The sequence below is a fragment of the Mixophyes fleayi genome, chromosome 3 (assembly GCF_038048845.1).
Source record: "Mixophyes fleayi isolate aMixFle1 chromosome 3, aMixFle1.hap1, whole genome shotgun sequence".
Lineage (NCBI taxonomy): Eukaryota > Metazoa > Chordata > Amphibia > Anura > Limnodynastidae > Mixophyes > Mixophyes fleayi.
In genome coordinates this window covers 253464506-253482309 of record NC_134404.1, presented here as the reverse complement: position 1 = coordinate 253482309, position 17804 = coordinate 253464506, and the positions used below count along the sequence as shown (strand labels likewise).

Here is a 17804-nt window from a genome sequence, read left to right as displayed (position 1 = left end):
ATGCATTTTGATACAATAACATTTATATTGATACACGATAATACATTTCCCAATGCTATTTCAGCCAGTATATTACTGTGGAGGCACATTGCATATCATCTAGAAGTTCAAATCTAATTACCTCTCAGATTACCTATTGACCTAGCTAATTAACGTGGACTGCCATCTAGCTATGTCAAGTCATTCAGCCACTGTTTTGATTACAAACCAGATTTAAGCCACACCTCATAACAATGGGCATTTGAGACAGTACCATTTTCCTGACAACCATCATCTTGTCATGAGGTAGGGACAGATGTCACTGTTACTGCAAATATTGGCATTGATACTGGTGTAGATAGAATGCATGCTAAAGTTGGGTTAGGTAACAGCAAGTTCTTACCCAGGTAATGTGTTCAGAAGTCAGGGTACAGTGTAAATGGGAGGAAGGGCAGAGTGAAACTGTGTTCTGTGCCTGAACAGCCATACCAAGGGTTGTTGAAAATGTGGGGGAGACACATAAACATGACCAACAGGAAGTAGTAGCAAGTGACAGCAGTCCCTACATTGTGCCTTGCCAGTCTGTAGTTTGCTACAAATTTAGCTTTCCCAACACAGACACACACTTCACACCTCACCGCAACTGCCATCAGCTATGTATAAGGCCCATAGCAAATTAATTATCCAATGCCCACGCATTGGTGTCATGTTTTTTGGTCAATTCTTTTAGATCAGACCAGATGTGAAAATTTGGTGCAGAGTCTTTTGGGAAAGCAAAGTTTTTTCCTAGCGGCAGTTGAGTGGGAAACTGAAGGAGTAGACACCGTCCTGTCACGTAACACTTGAGCTGTCATCTTGCTTACCAGTTGCTCCTTGCATCTCTTCAGATCTGGGTCAGTTGGAAACAAAGAGAAGAAATAGGTCTTAAACCAAGGATCAAGCACAGTCGCCAAAATGTAGTGATCCGATTTCAAGATTTTGATTACTCTTGGATCCTGGCGAAGCGAATAAAGTACTTGATCTACAAGTCCGACATACTTAGCGGAAATAATTTGTTTAATCTCCTCCTTCAGTTTCTCAAGATGCTTTTCCAAAAGTCTAATTAAAGGAATAATTTGACTCAAGCTCGCAGTGTGTGAACTCACTTCACAGGTGACTACTTCAGCACTTTGCACAACACAGAAAGTATCTCCACTGCGCTTCAGTGAAATACATCCCCCTCCTTTCCCAATGTCATGGTTTGTGGGGTAAGCGTGGATGGCTTTTCGCTGTTCCTCCATCCACCTCTTGCTTCAGTTGGTGGCAAGGCAAATTAAATTGCTCTTGCAGCTGCTGCAATCTCCTACATGCTGTTGCCGAATGCCGGAAATGTCCAGATATTTTACGGGCCGCAGACAGTATCTCTTGCACATCCCTGCCATTTTTTAAAAAGCTCTGCACCACCAAGTTTATTGTGTGAGCAAAACAGGGAATGTGATGGAATTCATTCACCCAGCTGTAATGCTCTCACAATAATAGTGGCGTTATCAGAAATGACATATCCTGAGGAGAGTCCAAGCGGGATAAGCCATGTTGCCTTAGTTTTTCGTAACAGATTGTCAGCTGCATGTCTCTTAGTGAAGCCGGTGACACACAGAGTAGCCTGCCTCTGACAAATGTGACGTACATGGGTATATGCTGCTGCTGTTCCTGCTGGTGAAGGCGAATCGCCAACCTAGTGGACTGCCACAGTAATATAATGTTTAGTTTGCCCAGTTCTGCTTGTCCACATATCTGTGGTTAAGTGTACAGTGGGTAGAATGACATTTTGCAGCCCAATAATAACATTTTTACGAACCTTCTGGTACAGGTGAGGAATAGCTTTTCTACTGAAATGGTGTTGTGATGGAATTTGGTAACAGGGACACAAGACCTCAAGTAACTGTCTAAAACCATTCGCATTAATAGTGGATATTGGACGCAGATCTAATACGAGCATAGTTGGCATGGCGTCTGTGATCCGCTTTGTGACTGGGTGACAGCTTTCATACTTGCTTCCTCTTGCAAAGGATTGTTTAACAGTCAATTGTTGTAAACTATTAGTAGTCTTCTTCTTGGTCTGCTTCTGGGATGAAGATTCACCCCCAGCAGTGAGACTAACGCTCAAGAATTCTTCTGAGGAATCAAGGATAGTGGAGGAGTCATCTAGCCTTAGCAACTTGGATGCAGGACTAACTCCAATCGCTACTGAGGATATTGATGAGGACGGTGTTGTGGGTGTAGATTGCAGGCATCGGGATGTAGGTGAGTGAAGGGTCCTAGCAGATGATGGACTGCTTGTTCTTATTATTTTACCATAAATTTCTGATTTTCTCAACACTCTGCCATGAACTTGTGTCAAATGCTGTAACATGGATGAGGTTCGTAGATGGTTAAGGTCCCTCCCTCGACTGGCTGTGGCTTTACATACACTACAAATGCCTAGACAACTGTTGGCAGGATTTGGGTAGAAATAATTCCACACATAAGAAGTGGCTTTTTTGGTCTTATGCCCAGCCATGACAATGTCCTTCTTCTTATAACATGCCAGAACTGCTTCCACTGGTGCAGGACTTAAACAAACAACATCATCCTCATCAACATCCTAACTAGTACCCTCGTCGGCTACACAAATATACCCCTCATCCTGTTCCAATTCCAAAGTGGCATCCTCAACTGGTGTATTACTGACTACAATCGGGCTGTTCAGGCACACATCAGCAGAAATGCTGAAAGGGGCCTTCTTTATGGGTACACTATCAGAATGGTCACGATTACACATAGCACTCGTGGATGGACTCTCCTCAGGGATTGGTGTCATTTCTGAATCTGCGCATACAGTTTCCTCTAATGCCTTACTGTTTTCTTCCAGCTCGGCTTTTATATTTAAAAGTATCTGCGCACCACTTTTGGAGTCCGAATTACTTGCTCTTGCTTTTTCACGAGTTACCTTACAAGAAGATGCCTCAGTAACAGTTTTAGATCTCGCACTCATAGAGAAAGCCGAAGGCTTCATGCTTTCTTTGCCACCGCGTGTGTAGAATGGCATGTTGACAATTTATTTTTTTTGACAGATAAATTTGCCTGTGTGATAGAATGAACCGCCTATGTCACCCTGTCTGTTGTTGCTGGGAACTGTCTGGGCTTATTCTGCCACTGCCACCTTTCGTTATTCTGAATACGCCCCTCCTGCCGCAATGGGAGGGGCCTGCTGCCACCACTGAGCTCCTTTTATGGCACTCAGAACCACGTTCCTTCTGGGTAACTGACGCTGCTAGCGTACCTGGTTGCTGGTGTACTTGGGCTGTTACTCCTGACCTCTTACTATGGATCAGGGTTGCTGTGGATGGATCCCTCCTGGCCTATCACACTGACCAAGGCTGCAGGTAGAGCGGTGGTACTGGAGAGCTGGGTCCAAACTCAGAATCAGCCGGAGAACTGATTAGAGTTTTCGGTCTAATCTGTAGGTATTGCTAAATCCTGCCGCTTCCAGCTGCGCAACATCGCTCGCATCCGGCCCTTCCTCTCCCAAGATGCCACCAAATGCCTTATCCACTCTCTGATCATCTCCCGCCTGCACTACTGCAACCTCCTCCTCACTGGCCTCCTCCACTCTCATCTCGATCCCCTTCGTTCCGTCCTTAACGCTGCAGCTAGGCTTATTTTCCTCTCTCGCCGCTCCTCTTTTGTCTCCCCCCTCTACCTAGCCCTTCACTGGCTCCCATTCCCCTTCAGAATCCTCTTTAAGCTCCTCACACTCACCTACAAGGCCCTCGCCAACTCCACTGCGCCCTACATCTCCACCCTCCTCTCTATTCATGCTCCATCCCGCCCTCTCCGTTCTGCCTCTGACCGTCGCCTCTCTTCCCCCCTTATAACCTCCTCCCACGTGCGTATCCAAGACTTCGCCCGCGCTGCCCCCCTCCACTGGAACAAGCTCCCTCCCTCCATCAGAACTTCCCCTAATCTGTCCAGTTTCAAACGGGCCCTAAAAACCCACCTTTTTCTTAAAGCCTTTCTGTCTCCCACTTAACTTCCTACCTTATCTTCTGCCTCCGTCCCCCTACTCTCCCTCTCTCCCCTGCGTCTCTCTGTCTGTCCACCCCTCCCCTTAGATTGTACGCTCCTCTGAGCAGGGCCATCTCTCCTCCTGTTTCCACCACTTCTAACTCTGCTCTCCAGCTACTTAGCCCTCCTCCTTGAGGGTCCTCCACCCCACGTCCACTCTCGCTCCCTCCTCCCCCCTGGGGGTCTCCCTGTCTTCCGCGCCCTCCTTCTTGGGCCCCGTCATTTGCGGATCCTCCCTCCCCCTTCCCCGCCCTCTCTAGCTGTGCATTGAGCTTACTGAGTTGCTGTGTTTACTGTACTGTGCTGTCTCCCATTGTATTGTGATTTTGTTTGTCTCTGTACGGCGCTGCGGATGCCTTGTGGCGCCTTATAAATAATTATTAATAATAATAATAATAATAATAATAATAGGTCACAGGATTGTCAGCATGGAAGATATTTTCAAGCAGGTCTTTGAAGCAAGATGTTTATTTGCTCTCACTGGTTGGAGGTACCAGTGAGCAGGTCAGATTTTGAAATCAGAAGATTATATTTCAGTGTACAAGACAGTGCATTTTATACAGATTTGGACACAGGCTATTGTTAGAATCAGGATGTAACTCCGTTTACCAAAACATAGATTTACATGCAGTGTAAAGCTACCAATATTTACACTTATCTGTGAAATTCTAGAAACGCTCTGATGTCCTGCATCTTTGTTTTAGACGCAGGAAATGTAGCAGCACTTTTAAATTAAACCTTCCTGTCTCCAAGTGAAACCTCACACATCAAAAGATCCAATTAACATATGGCCCTTACTTCTGACAGTTGCACAATACACATTCCCAAAGACAGATACAACAAAGCATTTCCTTGCGCCAAGATATGCAAAAGGATTTTACAAACAAAGACTTATTGTATCAGATATACATCAGAGTTAAGGAATTTGCTTTTGAAAGGTTAAAACAGAAAAACCAAATTTTCTACCCTGGTCCCAGAAATAACTATTTCCTATCTCACAATATACACAATATCAAAAATAAGTACACGTGCAATTATATAAATAAGCGCCCTGTGCTACTTCCTTTAAATACATTTATATCAAAAGTTATTTATCAGTGATCCAGTCACAGGGGGATTTCCCAAGATAAACATTAAGGTGCATTTGGCTAGTTCCTGATCATATTTTTGTTTTCATTCTTCACCTCCTCTACACCTGTGTGTATCCTGTTTTGAAGTATGTAAGGAAAGTGCAATCTGTAGCTACTGAGATGATTAGGTCCTAATCTTGGGGGAAGTAGTGATCTCTTCCTAATCATTTTAGTAAGGGCAGGGCTGCATGTGGCAGGGACAATGTGGTGATGTGTGAGGGAAAGAGAGACACATACACACAAAGAGTTTGATATTGAAAGGCATAAGGTCCTCAAAACCAAACCATATACACAATATAAAAAATAAGTACACGTGCAATTATATAAATAAGTGCCCTGCACTATTTCTTTGAAATAAATTGATACCAAAAGTTATTTAATAGTGATCCAGTCACACCCCTCCCCCCCTTGTCCATGCGGCAACCTGCGTGCCATGTCTGATGATTTGGCTCCTGGTCCGCCGTATCCTAGGGTTACCGGAGGTGATCCGGAGACAATCTGTCCGCATTGTTGCGAGTCTTTCCTTGCTTGTGAATTATGTCAAAGTCATAAATTTGAAGTGCAAGGCTCCAGCGCAACAAACAGCCATTTTCCCCTGAGGTGTGGTGCAGCCACTTTAAAGGATTGTGATCAGTCACCACAGTAAAATGTCGTCCATACAAATAAGGTTGAAGTTTTTTCACTGCCCACACAATGGCCAAACATTCCTTCTCAATTGTGACATACCACACCTTCCCGGTTTAGCAGTTTTCTGCTCAAATAGGCCACAGGGTGCTCCTGCCATCAGGCCCCACCTTGCTACGTACTGCTCCCAGTCCATACTGTGATGCGTCAGTTTGCACAATAAAGTCTTTGTCATAATTGGGCGCCAACTTTATAGGAGCATGAACCAGGGCTTCCTTTAACGACTGAAATGTCAGCTCACAAGCGGGTGTCCAGTCCCCAACTTTGGGGAGTTTATTCTTAGTGAGATCTGACAGGGGTTTCACTACGGTATTAAAGTCTGAGACAGAACGTCTGTAGTCCCCTGCAGTTGTTAAGAATGCCAGTACATGTAACTGGGTTGTGGGCTGGGGCCAGTCTCGGATTGTCTCTGCCTTAGCTGGTTCTGACCTAACCCTTCCTCCCCCCCCACGATCCCCCAGGTGCTGTACCTCTGACATCCCCATCTGGCAGTTCTCTGCCCTAACAGTCAAACATGACCACCCAATCTTCCCTAACAACAACCCTATTTGCTCCAGATTATCTTCCCAAATCTTACTGAAATTGGAAATGTCCTCAAAATAACCCTGAACTCTGTCCAACTCATCTACAAAAGCGTTAATACAGTGCAAGTGAACTTGTTCCCGGATTGGTCTATCCCCATCTACCTTTATAGCTACACGGTACAACACTCCCTACCTCCATCACTGGAAGGCTGCCGCTGGCCTGGTGCCTCATGCCTTCCAGTGAGGGATCAGAGAGCTGCGCTGCCTTGAACTCTTCCATGTGACCCTCACTATCCTCTAAGTCAGGATATGCTGCAGGGGGGTCTATGCTGGGGTGACTAGGGTCAGTCAAAGTGGGGTCAGTCAAAGGGGGGTTACTGTGGTCAGCTGTACTCACCGCTGGAGCTGGCATACTGCTAGGGACAGGAGCATCACTGGGCACCATCACAAGATCAGGTTGGCAAGAGACAACATCTTCTGCGTTGCTAGGGGACGTATTCTTTCCAGAGGCAAAGGGCTGACTGTTTCCTGAAGAAATAGCAGCTGTGGTCTTTTCCTCTGGGCTGGGCCGTGCAGGTTTAGATCCTGAAGACTGTAGCTTAGCAGCTTGTTTCTAGGTAAGAGAGTTCAGAAATGCGGTCACAATTCCACCCCCAACATCGTTGCCCAAAGTCACATCAGTTGGGAGGCCATCCATAACAGCAACATCTCGCAAGTCCTGGCCACCTCCCCAGTCCAGATACACCCTTACTACAGGCACTTCTTTTTCAAGTCCATCTGCCACAGTAACTCTGGCAGTGCGATCCTTCAATACTGCAGCAGGATCAATAAGATGGGGACTCACAACAGTAATTGAAGCCCCTGAGTCTCTCAGTCCTTCACCTTCACCCTGCAGGGGTCCCACTTGGACCGGCTGCAGGTTTCTCCACATGTTTTTGGGGGGGCACACTCCACTGGGCTGGCAGGGGTGGAAACAGTCTCTAATGGCTCACCTTCACCAGTTAAGCAAGTTAGCCGGGCCCCAGGACTCGGATTAGGGACACGAGTATAGGGTGCCTGGGCTGTGGGAAAGTCCATCCTTAAATGACCGATTTTCCCGCAGTGGTAGCACTTTCTCTCCAGCCTGGGCTTCGATGGTCTCTGATAACTCCCAGGGACAGGGCGGGGCAGTGGCTGGCGAGTGGTACCCAAAGGGTTAGGTACTTGCTTTTGGGGGTGAGTAGAAGAGGGGTGTCCCCCTGTTTGTACAGTCCTTTGGGGTTGGCTGTTAGCCTGGCGCCTCTGCCAGTGTGGCCTCACTGCCACATACTGATCCACCAGCTGTGCGGCTGCTTCCAGGGTGCCTAGCTTCCGCTCCAGCACCCATTCTGTCAAGTCACCGTCGGTGAAACTGCTCTTGACACATCAAGTCTATTACCTCATCCACGGTCTGGGCACCTGCCCCGCACACCCACTTCCTGGCTGACTTCCGCAGCAGGTTGGCAAACTCCTCATGAGTGGCGTGGAAGTCCTTTGCAAAGTCCCGGAACCTCAGACGATAGGTCTCTGGGGTAATAGTGTACCGTTCCTTTCCCGAATAACTCGGCTCTCCTGATTGGTTCACGAAAGGCGCCTGCAGTCATCCCACCGCTCGCCACCAGAAATCTGTGACAGGATGGACCGCCTATGCCACCCTGTCTGTTGTTGTTGGGAACCGGCTGGGCTTACTTTACCACCGTCCCCTTTCGTTATTACGAATATGCCCCACCTGCTGCAGTGGGAGGGGCCTGCTGCCACCACTAAACTCCTTTATGGCGCTCAGAACCATGTTCCTTCTGGTTAACTGTCACTGCTAGTGTACTCCTGTACTGGTACACTTGATCTGGTAACTCCGGACCTCTTACTATGGATCCGGGTTGCTGTGGATGGATCCTCCCTATTTATACTTGGCTATGAAATTCTTAAAACCCTTGCTGTGATTTCCTGGATCTTATTTCAGGAGCAGGAGACCCACTAGCAAGTCAAAAGGTCTGACTGGCATGAATACTTCAGACAGTCGCTGAATACCCATTCCCACAGAACAACAAAAAAAAAAAAAAACAAGCTACTTCCCCACATTACAATACACCAAAGGCTTGGTAAACACAGGCTCATTGTATCAGATATATACTTCAGAAATAGGCATATCCTATAGCAAGGTTAAACAAGAGAAAATTTCTTCCCCTGGGTTTAGAAATAATGATTTCCTATCTCACAATATCAAAAAAAACGTGCTTGTGCAATTACATAAATAAGTGCCCTGTGCTATTTGCTTTAAATCATTTTTTACCAAAAGTTATTTAATAGTGATCCAGTCACAATATGTGTATATAATATGTGTGTATGTGAGAGGATGGACCGCCTATGCCATCCTGTCTGTTGGTCCTGGGAACTGGCTGGGCTTACTTTGCCACCCACCCCTTTCGCTATTCTGAATACACCCCCTCTGCTGCAGTAGGAGGAGCCTGCTTCCACCAGTTTGCTCCTTTATGGCGCCAAGAACCATGTTTCTTCTGGGTAACTATCGCTGCTAGTGTACTCCCATGCTGGTTCACTTGGGCTGGTACCCCTGACCACTTGCTATGGAAAAAAGTTGTCACCCTTGAGAGGTATATAATGCTGACTTCTTACTTCGTTATGTCATTTGTGTGAGTGACTTCCCAAGTTGTCTATGAAAACCATATTAACAGATAACAAAGGAGGGATTATTTGGACTGCCAGGGATTACTTCCTCCTTGGAATCTATGGTAACTATAATGTGATAGGATGGACCACCTATGCCACCCTGTCTGTTGTTGCTGGGGAGCGGCTAGGCTTACTTTGCCACCATTCCATTTCTTTATCCCAAATTCGCCCACAGTAGGAGGGGCTTAAGCTGCTGCCACTACTGGACTCCTTAACGGCATCCAGACCCACTTTCCTTCTGAGTAACTGTCACTGCTAGTGTACCCCGTTGCTGGTGTACCTGGGCTGGTACCCCTCTTTCTATGGATCAGGGTTGCTGTACATGGATCCCCCCTGGCCTAACACACTGGCCATAGCTGCTGGGTAGCGGAAGTGCGGTGGTACTGGAGAGTTGGGTCTAAACCTCAGAAACAGCCGGATAACGGATTAGATTTAGGGTCTAATCTGTAGGTCACAGGATTACAGCAATATTGAAGAAGTTGTCAAGCAGGGTCTTGAAGCAGAGTGATGTTTATTGCTCAAGCGTCCTGAGAAGGACAGTTCCATTGATTAAAAGTATCAGTGATCAGGTCAGATCGAACATCAGAATGATACATTTCAGTTTACAAGGGCTCTCTTTTTATACAATTTTAGACACAGCCTCACAGGCTATTTTTAAAATCAGGATGTAACCTGTTTACCAAATCATAGATTTACATGCATTGCCAAGCTAACAATATTTACGCTTATCTGTGATATCTTAAAACCTTGCTGTGATATCCTGCATCTTAATTTGAACACAGTGGAGATCTGACAGCAAATCTAATTACATCTTCCTATGACCCTCATACATCAAAAGGTATAATTAGCATGAGCTCAGCATGAGTCATTTCTTCCAATAGTTGCAGAATACACATTTCCTCCAAAGAAAATAATTTCCCAAGAAAAGTTCCAAACCCCCAAACAAGACATTTCCTTACACCAAGATATACAAAAGGCTTTCTAAACAAAGGCTTATTGTATCAGATATATACATCAGAAATAAGACATTTCCTCTAGAAAAGTTAAAACAGAAAAAACTAATTTTCTCCCCCTGGTCTCAGAAATTAAAACTTACCCTTTCCAAAATATACACTATCTCAAAAATAAGTGCATGTGCCATGCGCTATTTCCTTTAGATAAATTTATACCAGAAGTTATTTATAAGTGTATAGTCACAGTGTATATATAATAATTAGTCTGTGATTTGTCACTTTTTAGTATGTTTCTATTGCTAACATTACATTATTGTATATCAAGTAGATTGTCGTCTCCTCACAGCCCGGGTCTAATAATGGCAAGTGACTACCATTGCATTATGCTTTTCAACTAAAGTAATGTAGGGGCTTGTAGTTTCACAACACCTGGAGAGTCACAGGTTGGCCAGGCCTGGCCTAGACTTTTGTATATAAGCGAAGATGAAATCTGTGACAGGATGGACCGCCTATGCCACCCTGTCTTTTGTTGCTGGGAACCGGCTGGGCTTACTTTGCCACCGTTCCCTTTCGTTTCCAAAAAGCGCCCTCTTGCCGCAGTAGGAGGGGCTTATAATGCTGCCTCCACTGAGATCCTTCTATGGCACTCAGAACCACATACCTTCAGGGTCACTGACGCTGCTAGTGTACCTTGGTGCTGGTGTACCTGGGCTGGTTACTCCGGACCTCTTACTGTTGATCCGGGTTGCTGTGAATGGATCCCACCTGGCCTATCACATGGACGAGAGATGCTGAGTAGCAGGCAGAGCGGTGGTACTGCAAACGCTTGGGTCCAAACCTCAGACACAGCCGGAGAACGGATTAGATTTGGGCCTAATCTGTAGATCACAGGAATACAGTGATATTGAAGATGTTTCCAAACAGGTCTTTGAAGCAAGATGGTTTATTTTCTCTCACCCTAGTTGAAGGTACCAAGGTGATCAGGTCAGATGAAGTCAGAAGAATGATTACATGCTCACACAGCTCATCTTTTATACAGTTTAGAAATAGTCTATTTTTAGAATCAGGATGTAACCCTGCTTAGCAAAACATAAATTTACAGGCATTGCAAGGCCACAAATTTTTATACTTAGCTATGAAATTCTTAAAACCCTTGCTGTGATTTTCTGCATCTTTATTTGAGTAGCAGGAAATGTAGCAGCACGTTTTTAATTAAACCTTCCTGTCTTCAAGTTAAACCTCACACATCAAAAGATCTAATTGACATGTGGCCTTTCATCAGACCGTTCGGAATACATTAACGCAGAACAACAAAACCAAAAACAGGCTAGTTTCCCACATCACAATACACCAATGACTTGGTAAACACAGGCTCATTGTATCAGATATATACATCAGAAATAGGCATATCCTATAGCAAGGTTAAACAAGAGACGAATTTCTTCCCCTGGTCTCAGAAATAATGATTTTGTATCTCACAATATACACAATATCAAAAAATAAGTGCAAATGCAATTACATAAATAAGTGCCCTGCGCTATTTTCTTTAAATACATTTTTGCCAAAAGTTATTTAATAGTGATCCAGTCACACAATAATGATTTTCAAAAGTGTGAAAAATATGTGAATTGAATTGTACTTTAGTTCAGTCATTTCTATTTATGCGTACATTTCCTTTACATGCAAACAAGAATGGTTATGTTAAGCAATAGTCATATTATTTAAGTTTATTGGATATCTGCATTATAGGTTTTCCAGCTCTTGTTGTCAGTTGACACATTTATAACTACTTATTTCAAATTAGTTTGTGAAAATGTTGTTTTAATGCTGTTCATATTTCATTATCATTATTATTTATTAGCATTTAAATTGTTTTTATATTGCAGATCAAAGCTTTGATATTCCTGACAGAACATTTCATTCCATGAATACAACGTGGCGTTTATCTTCTTACGAATCAATGACTGATGTAAAAGAACTGATTCCAGAATTTTTTTACTTGCCAGAATTCTTAGCAAACAGAGAAGGTAAGTAAAGAATTTTATGGTTAAAAAACAATCTCACAATTCTGATTGTGTGTGTATATGTCAGCCCTGGTCAGTGTGATAGGCCAGGGGGGATACATCCACAGCTTCCCTGATCCATAGTAAGAGGTCAAGAGTACCAACCCAGGTACACCAGTAACGGGGTACACTCGCAGCGTCAGTTACCAAGAAGAAGCCCAGTACTGGATGCCGGCAAGGAGTTCAGTGGTGGCAGCACGTGTAAGCCCCTACTACTGCGTCAAGAGGGCGCATTTGGGATACCGTAAGGGAACGGTGGCAAAGTAAGCACAGCCGGTTCCCAGCAACAACAGACACGGTGGCATAGGCGGTCCATCCTGTCACAGTATGTGTGTGTATAGATGTGTGTGAGCATTGTTGATTTCTGTCCCTGAAATGGCCTGTACATTTTCAGTGTCCTCGAAATAAGAGCTTTGTTAAATACTCTAGTTCGGGGACTATTTTGTCTATTGTAGGACATACCCATAAGGATTCAGTCAGACAACGCCACCACAGTTCATCATCCATTTAAGAGGCACAAACAGCTTCCTTGCAATTAAGGAACCAATCAGAATCATGAGCTGAGCATAACAAATTGTTCCAGTGATATCAGTCATGTTTATACTAGGGGTGATAATATGTGAGCTCCACTCTTACTTCAGTCGTGAGCTGCATCCAAGGAACCCCAGACATCTTCCAGCAGATTATGGAGACACGAGGACACCCACATATAGACATGATGGCTTATGGGTTGAACCACAAGGTTGGAGCAATTCTTCTCCAGGACAAAGGAACCATAGTCGTTCTTAGTCGATCAGTAGCAGTCCCATGGGATTTTCAGTTTAATCTTCTGTTTCCTCTGGTGGTCCTGCCCAGTAAAATCCTATATCTAGTTTATTGCTCATATATAAATGATTACTTAACATCTGCATGATAAAGAAGATAAATTCCAGCCCCCTGGCTATATATGCTGCCTATTCTGCGACCTCCTCCAAGCTTGCCTTTGAACAGTATCCCCTTCCTTTTCACCATCCAACTGTACATTGACTTATCCCCCTTCCTATCACTATCCCTGAAATCATTAATAAGCGATACTTTCCAGGAGTGACAACCACCGCTGTTTCCTCCTCATCCTTAGTAAGGCAATAATAAACAGAACCCTGGGGAAATTTCATGTTTCATAGTTCAACCCTTACCATGCCAGGACAAGGTCCCCTGAGGTTTTTACTCCAGGAGCACATAGCGCCTCAGAGCCTCTTGTAGTTAACCTTTTGTCCATAGGACCAACCAAGCAGTAGCAATATATAGTAAGAGAAGTTTTTTTTGTTACAGGGTGGGGGGTTGGGTTTCTCTCAAATTCCCAAGGTGAGTTCCATCAATCACTGTGCTTTCTTCATGGCGTAAAAAGGACTGATTTCTAAGGGCTAGCATTCATATGCGCTGTACATAAGGTAGACATGTGGCCAGTGTTCCTTGGCAGCAGTGTATGTAAAAAAGCAAATTAAATGGGAGCAATATTGAGTTTTAAAGTCTTCGGAATGCAATTTTAAGCACTTTGTAGTCACATTGCATCAAAGATCCCTATGTTACAGCATACTGTCAGTAAACATTGATGGAATTGATTTGCAATTGCAGATATTAATTTATTATGGGGATGAAGGATTGTCTATAACAGAGATTAAGGACATCTTTGTACATGAGTGCTAATGCATTTTTTGCTCAAACTCAATTCCTTAGGATTTGATTTTGGTGTTCGTCAAAATGGAGAGCGTGTAAACCATGTTAACCTTCCACCTTGGGCCCGCAATGATCCCCGTCTTTTTATCCTGATTCATCGTCAAGCCCTAGAGTCAGACCACGTCTCTCAAACAATATGTCATTGGATTGATCTCGTATTTGGCTATAAACAGAAAGGACGTGCTGCTGTTCAAGCCATCAACTTGTTTCATCCAGCTGTAAGTATAAGGAATGAAATAAATGGATACAGAGAAATTGTTAAGTCCTTTGTTTCATCAGCGTCTCACTTTAGATAAAATGTAATAAATTTTCTCTGTAACTTGATTTACAGTATTTTATTTATATTTCATACATAAATATAGTTACAGCCGTCAGATTTTTCACGATATATCAGCCTTAAAACGCTTTTCCATAGTGCGTCACAGCATGAGTTCACAAGCTACAATTCAATGTTTCACTTTGTATGAACAGATAAAATAGATATGGTTATGTGCTTAGTATTAGGTGAAAACAATTACTGATTTGCTCAATTATAGGAGACTTTTCTGAAAAATTATGGTAAGGATCCGGATGCCTATAATAATATATTCTAAAACACCTTTTTCTAGTAGAATTTAAAAATTGAAAACATCTAGTTAGTTGCTGTGTGTAACACCAACTTTTTTTCTATGCACCGACCTTCAGGAATGTTTCCAGATTATTGTCTAGTTATATAATTATAATTGACTATTAAAGTGTGTCATTTTGCTCTAGATGTTTTCATTTTTTTTTTTTTGTATAGACTTATTTTGGAATGGATGTTTCAGCAGTGGAAGATCCTGTACAGAGACGGGCACTGGAAACTATGATAAAAACATATGGGCAAACGCCACGCCAGCTATTCCATAGTGCACATGTGTGTCGTCCAGGATCAAAGCTTCTAATGGAAGGCGAACTCCCTGCTGCTATGGGATTGCTAGTGCAGCTTGCATTCAGAGAAAACCGAGAGAGCATAAAAGAAACTACATACCCGGTATGCAAAAATTCCTTTCTATTAACAATTGGTTTTGAATTATTTGTCTGTCTGTAGTGGATATAGTGGTTTACATTTCTCTGACTTATAAGGCAGATCAATTGAACAGTAATCAAGAAACTTTGCTCTATTGCATGATTTTCACTCCCACAAGTTCTGGTCTACTGTAATTCTACGGTAGCTGGCAAAAAGTGCTGTGTTACTAATTAGTTGAGACTTAATAGAATTAGTGTATGAAAGCAAGAAAAAGTCTGACTATGATCTGTTTAGACACAGAAAATGCCAATAAAATAGGCTCTCTGTTTATAATTCCAAATTTATCTAATAACACAGGCAACGGTGCCAGTGCTGACACTCATGTTTAATTCAGTGCAGATAAAGCTGGGTATTCTAAAATCAGTGTGCTCTAATACAAACCAACTTATTTGCTGGACAATTAGTGACTCTGGGACTCTGGTTATGATGACTCTACAAGCATTGAAGAGGAGCTGATTAAAAGAAAGGAAGTGGATTGTTTGGTCATGGTGGTTCACATTCATAGTACCGAGGATCCTTCTGTTCAGAACTTTCTCTCTTTAAGTAGAAGAAAAAGAGCATTATTACTTTTGCTACTTGCACACATATGTCTGAAATGTTAGGAATACCAAGGACTAAGCCTGATAAATAAAATTCCAGGTTCTGTGGTGGTCCCATTAACGGCTGAAGATACCATGAGGTGGGAGTTCTCTGCTAAGGTAAACATGTCTGTGGTGCGCTTGTCCAAATCTACTACTTATCCGTGTGCTGCTTCTCTAAGGGACAGCACAGACTGAAAAATGTGAGGGCATTTTAAATCATTGTATGATAAAGCAGGTGTGGGCCTGAGACCCATTCTGTCATCAACAGGGCTCAACAAGTCTATTCAGAAATGGTCTAATCAGGTGATCGAGGGTCAACCAAGCTTAGCTCAGACTTACTGCCCTTTATGGAAAACATTAGAGAGGTTTCCAATTACCTAGGTGAGGTGGTTCCTGATTCTGCCCTTATCGATTCAGAATCTCAGCAGTGACTATCAATATACCTCTTTGGCTCAGATCTTGGATAGTGACTTTGGAGATAAAGGACTCTTGAATCCTTGCAATTTGATTGCCAAGCCCTCTTTGGTCCAGAGCTAGACAAAATAATTAACCAAGCAACAGGAAAGAAAAGCTCCTTTCTGATGGTTAATACTCCCTAGTCAAACCTGCTGCGTTTTTGCTTTCCTGCTATATCACAGGATCAGTCTTTTTCCCTTTGAGGTGGTAATCAAAATGGAAAACAGGCATTGGCTTCCATATGCCCTGCTTCTAAACCCTTGGGCATACCAACCACATGATGGGTTTCTAACCTTCCCAGCCTCACCTGGCGTGTGAGCCCATCTTCTGCTTTCCAGAGACAAATTGAAGGCCATCTCTTCAGGTACATAGATAATACATTTTGTAGAGAGGGGTAATTTTCTAGTCCCATAGATTGTAAGCTTGCGAGCAGGGTTCTCTTACCTTTTTGTCTGTATGTATTACCCAGTATTGTTTTATTAATGTTTGCTCCCAATTGTAAAGCACTTCGGAACTTGCTGGCGATATATAAAAAAAATGCTGATGATGAGAGGGGTAATTTTCTAGTCCTCCACGGTCCTGCAGCCAGTCAGTTCTATTCCACCAGCTTACTGGAGGAAGGATCAAGAGGCTTGCTCTCATCAAGTCCAATCAATCTCTACTGGTATCAGTGGTGATTGTACCAGTTTTGGAAAGGTGGAAGGCCCGAGTGTTTTACTCCACTATTTTTCTGGTTCAGGATTTTTCAACACATCTTGAATCTGAAGTTTCTATACACCAGCCTTTGGGTGGACAGGTGCAATATGCAGTCCTTAAGGTTAGTTATCAATGGTATGGAGCAAGACTAATTCCTTGTTTCCAATGATATATAAAGTATGCTTACTTTTACATCCCAATCTAAGAGGGACATCAACGCCTCCTCAATAAATGATCTCCATTTCCAACTGAGAACCTTTCCTTTTGGATTGGCTCCCATTGTATTTACCAAAATTATGTTGGTCATGGCCACTTTGGTGAGATCAGAAGGATTGCATAATTGGACAATTTGCTGCTGAAGACCAACTCCTCTGCTCAGTTTCTCAACCACCTTTAGGTAAGAGTACTGCTGAATTACACGGGTGAATAATGAATTATCAAAAATCCAACTTGATTCCGGTTCAACACATGGTGGTTATGGGCCTTTTTTTCGATACTCCAAAGTATGGCACAGGAAAAGATCACTACACTCCAGTAGTTAGTGAGATCTGTCCTAGTTCTCAAGAGAATATTGATTCTCCAGTGCATAAAACTGCTGGGAAAACTGGTGTCAACATTTGAGGAGGTACAATATGAACACTTCCATTCCCAGACATTTCAGAAGGACATTTTGACAATGTGGTCCAAGTCCAAACTTCTGTTAGTTTCTCAGTCAGACATATTAGTCCCTCCTGTCATAGTTTTCTTAGTTATGAACTAAGAATCAGTTGGTGTGGGGTGTGGAGATACGTGGTTCCCAAATCACTCAGACACGATATTGGAGGAAAAATAGAAGACTGATTTATTCTGCAGAATAGGATTAAATACAACGCGGTCCCCTTAACGATAGCAGGTCCAACAAGTGAGGAAATCAGTTCAAATAAATCCAGTGAGAGAGGTTCCACAGCACATCACATCACTGGCAGAGCATCACCTTTTGCCCAAAGTCAGTCACATACATGTACAGCTCCTCTTTTATCACCTCATAATTCCATAATTTGGAATTTAACCGCTGAAGTACTTTTCCAAGGAGATGTTATAGTTCCATCACTGATACTTCCTGATAACAACATGGCTGAAAAGTGCAGTTCTGGTATGGATTAGATTAAGGGGTTGTAACACTGGTTCCATACACCATGCCCATTG

General features: G+C 43.3%; 1 protein-coding gene across 1 annotated transcript in view; it reads left to right on the top strand.

Annotated features, from left to right (window-relative positions):
• The window catches only part of LYST (lysosomal trafficking regulator), a 461445-nt gene that overhangs the window by 348628 nt on the left and 95013 nt on the right, over positions 1-17804 (top strand). The window contains exons 41-43 of the mRNA XM_075200948.1: positions 11946-12086; positions 13839-14056; positions 14620-14850. Of these exons, the coding sequence (XP_075057049.1) occupies positions 11946-12086; positions 13839-14056; positions 14620-14850 (590 nt within the window). The remainder of the gene's footprint in view (positions 1-11945; positions 12087-13838; positions 14057-14619; positions 14851-17804) is intronic.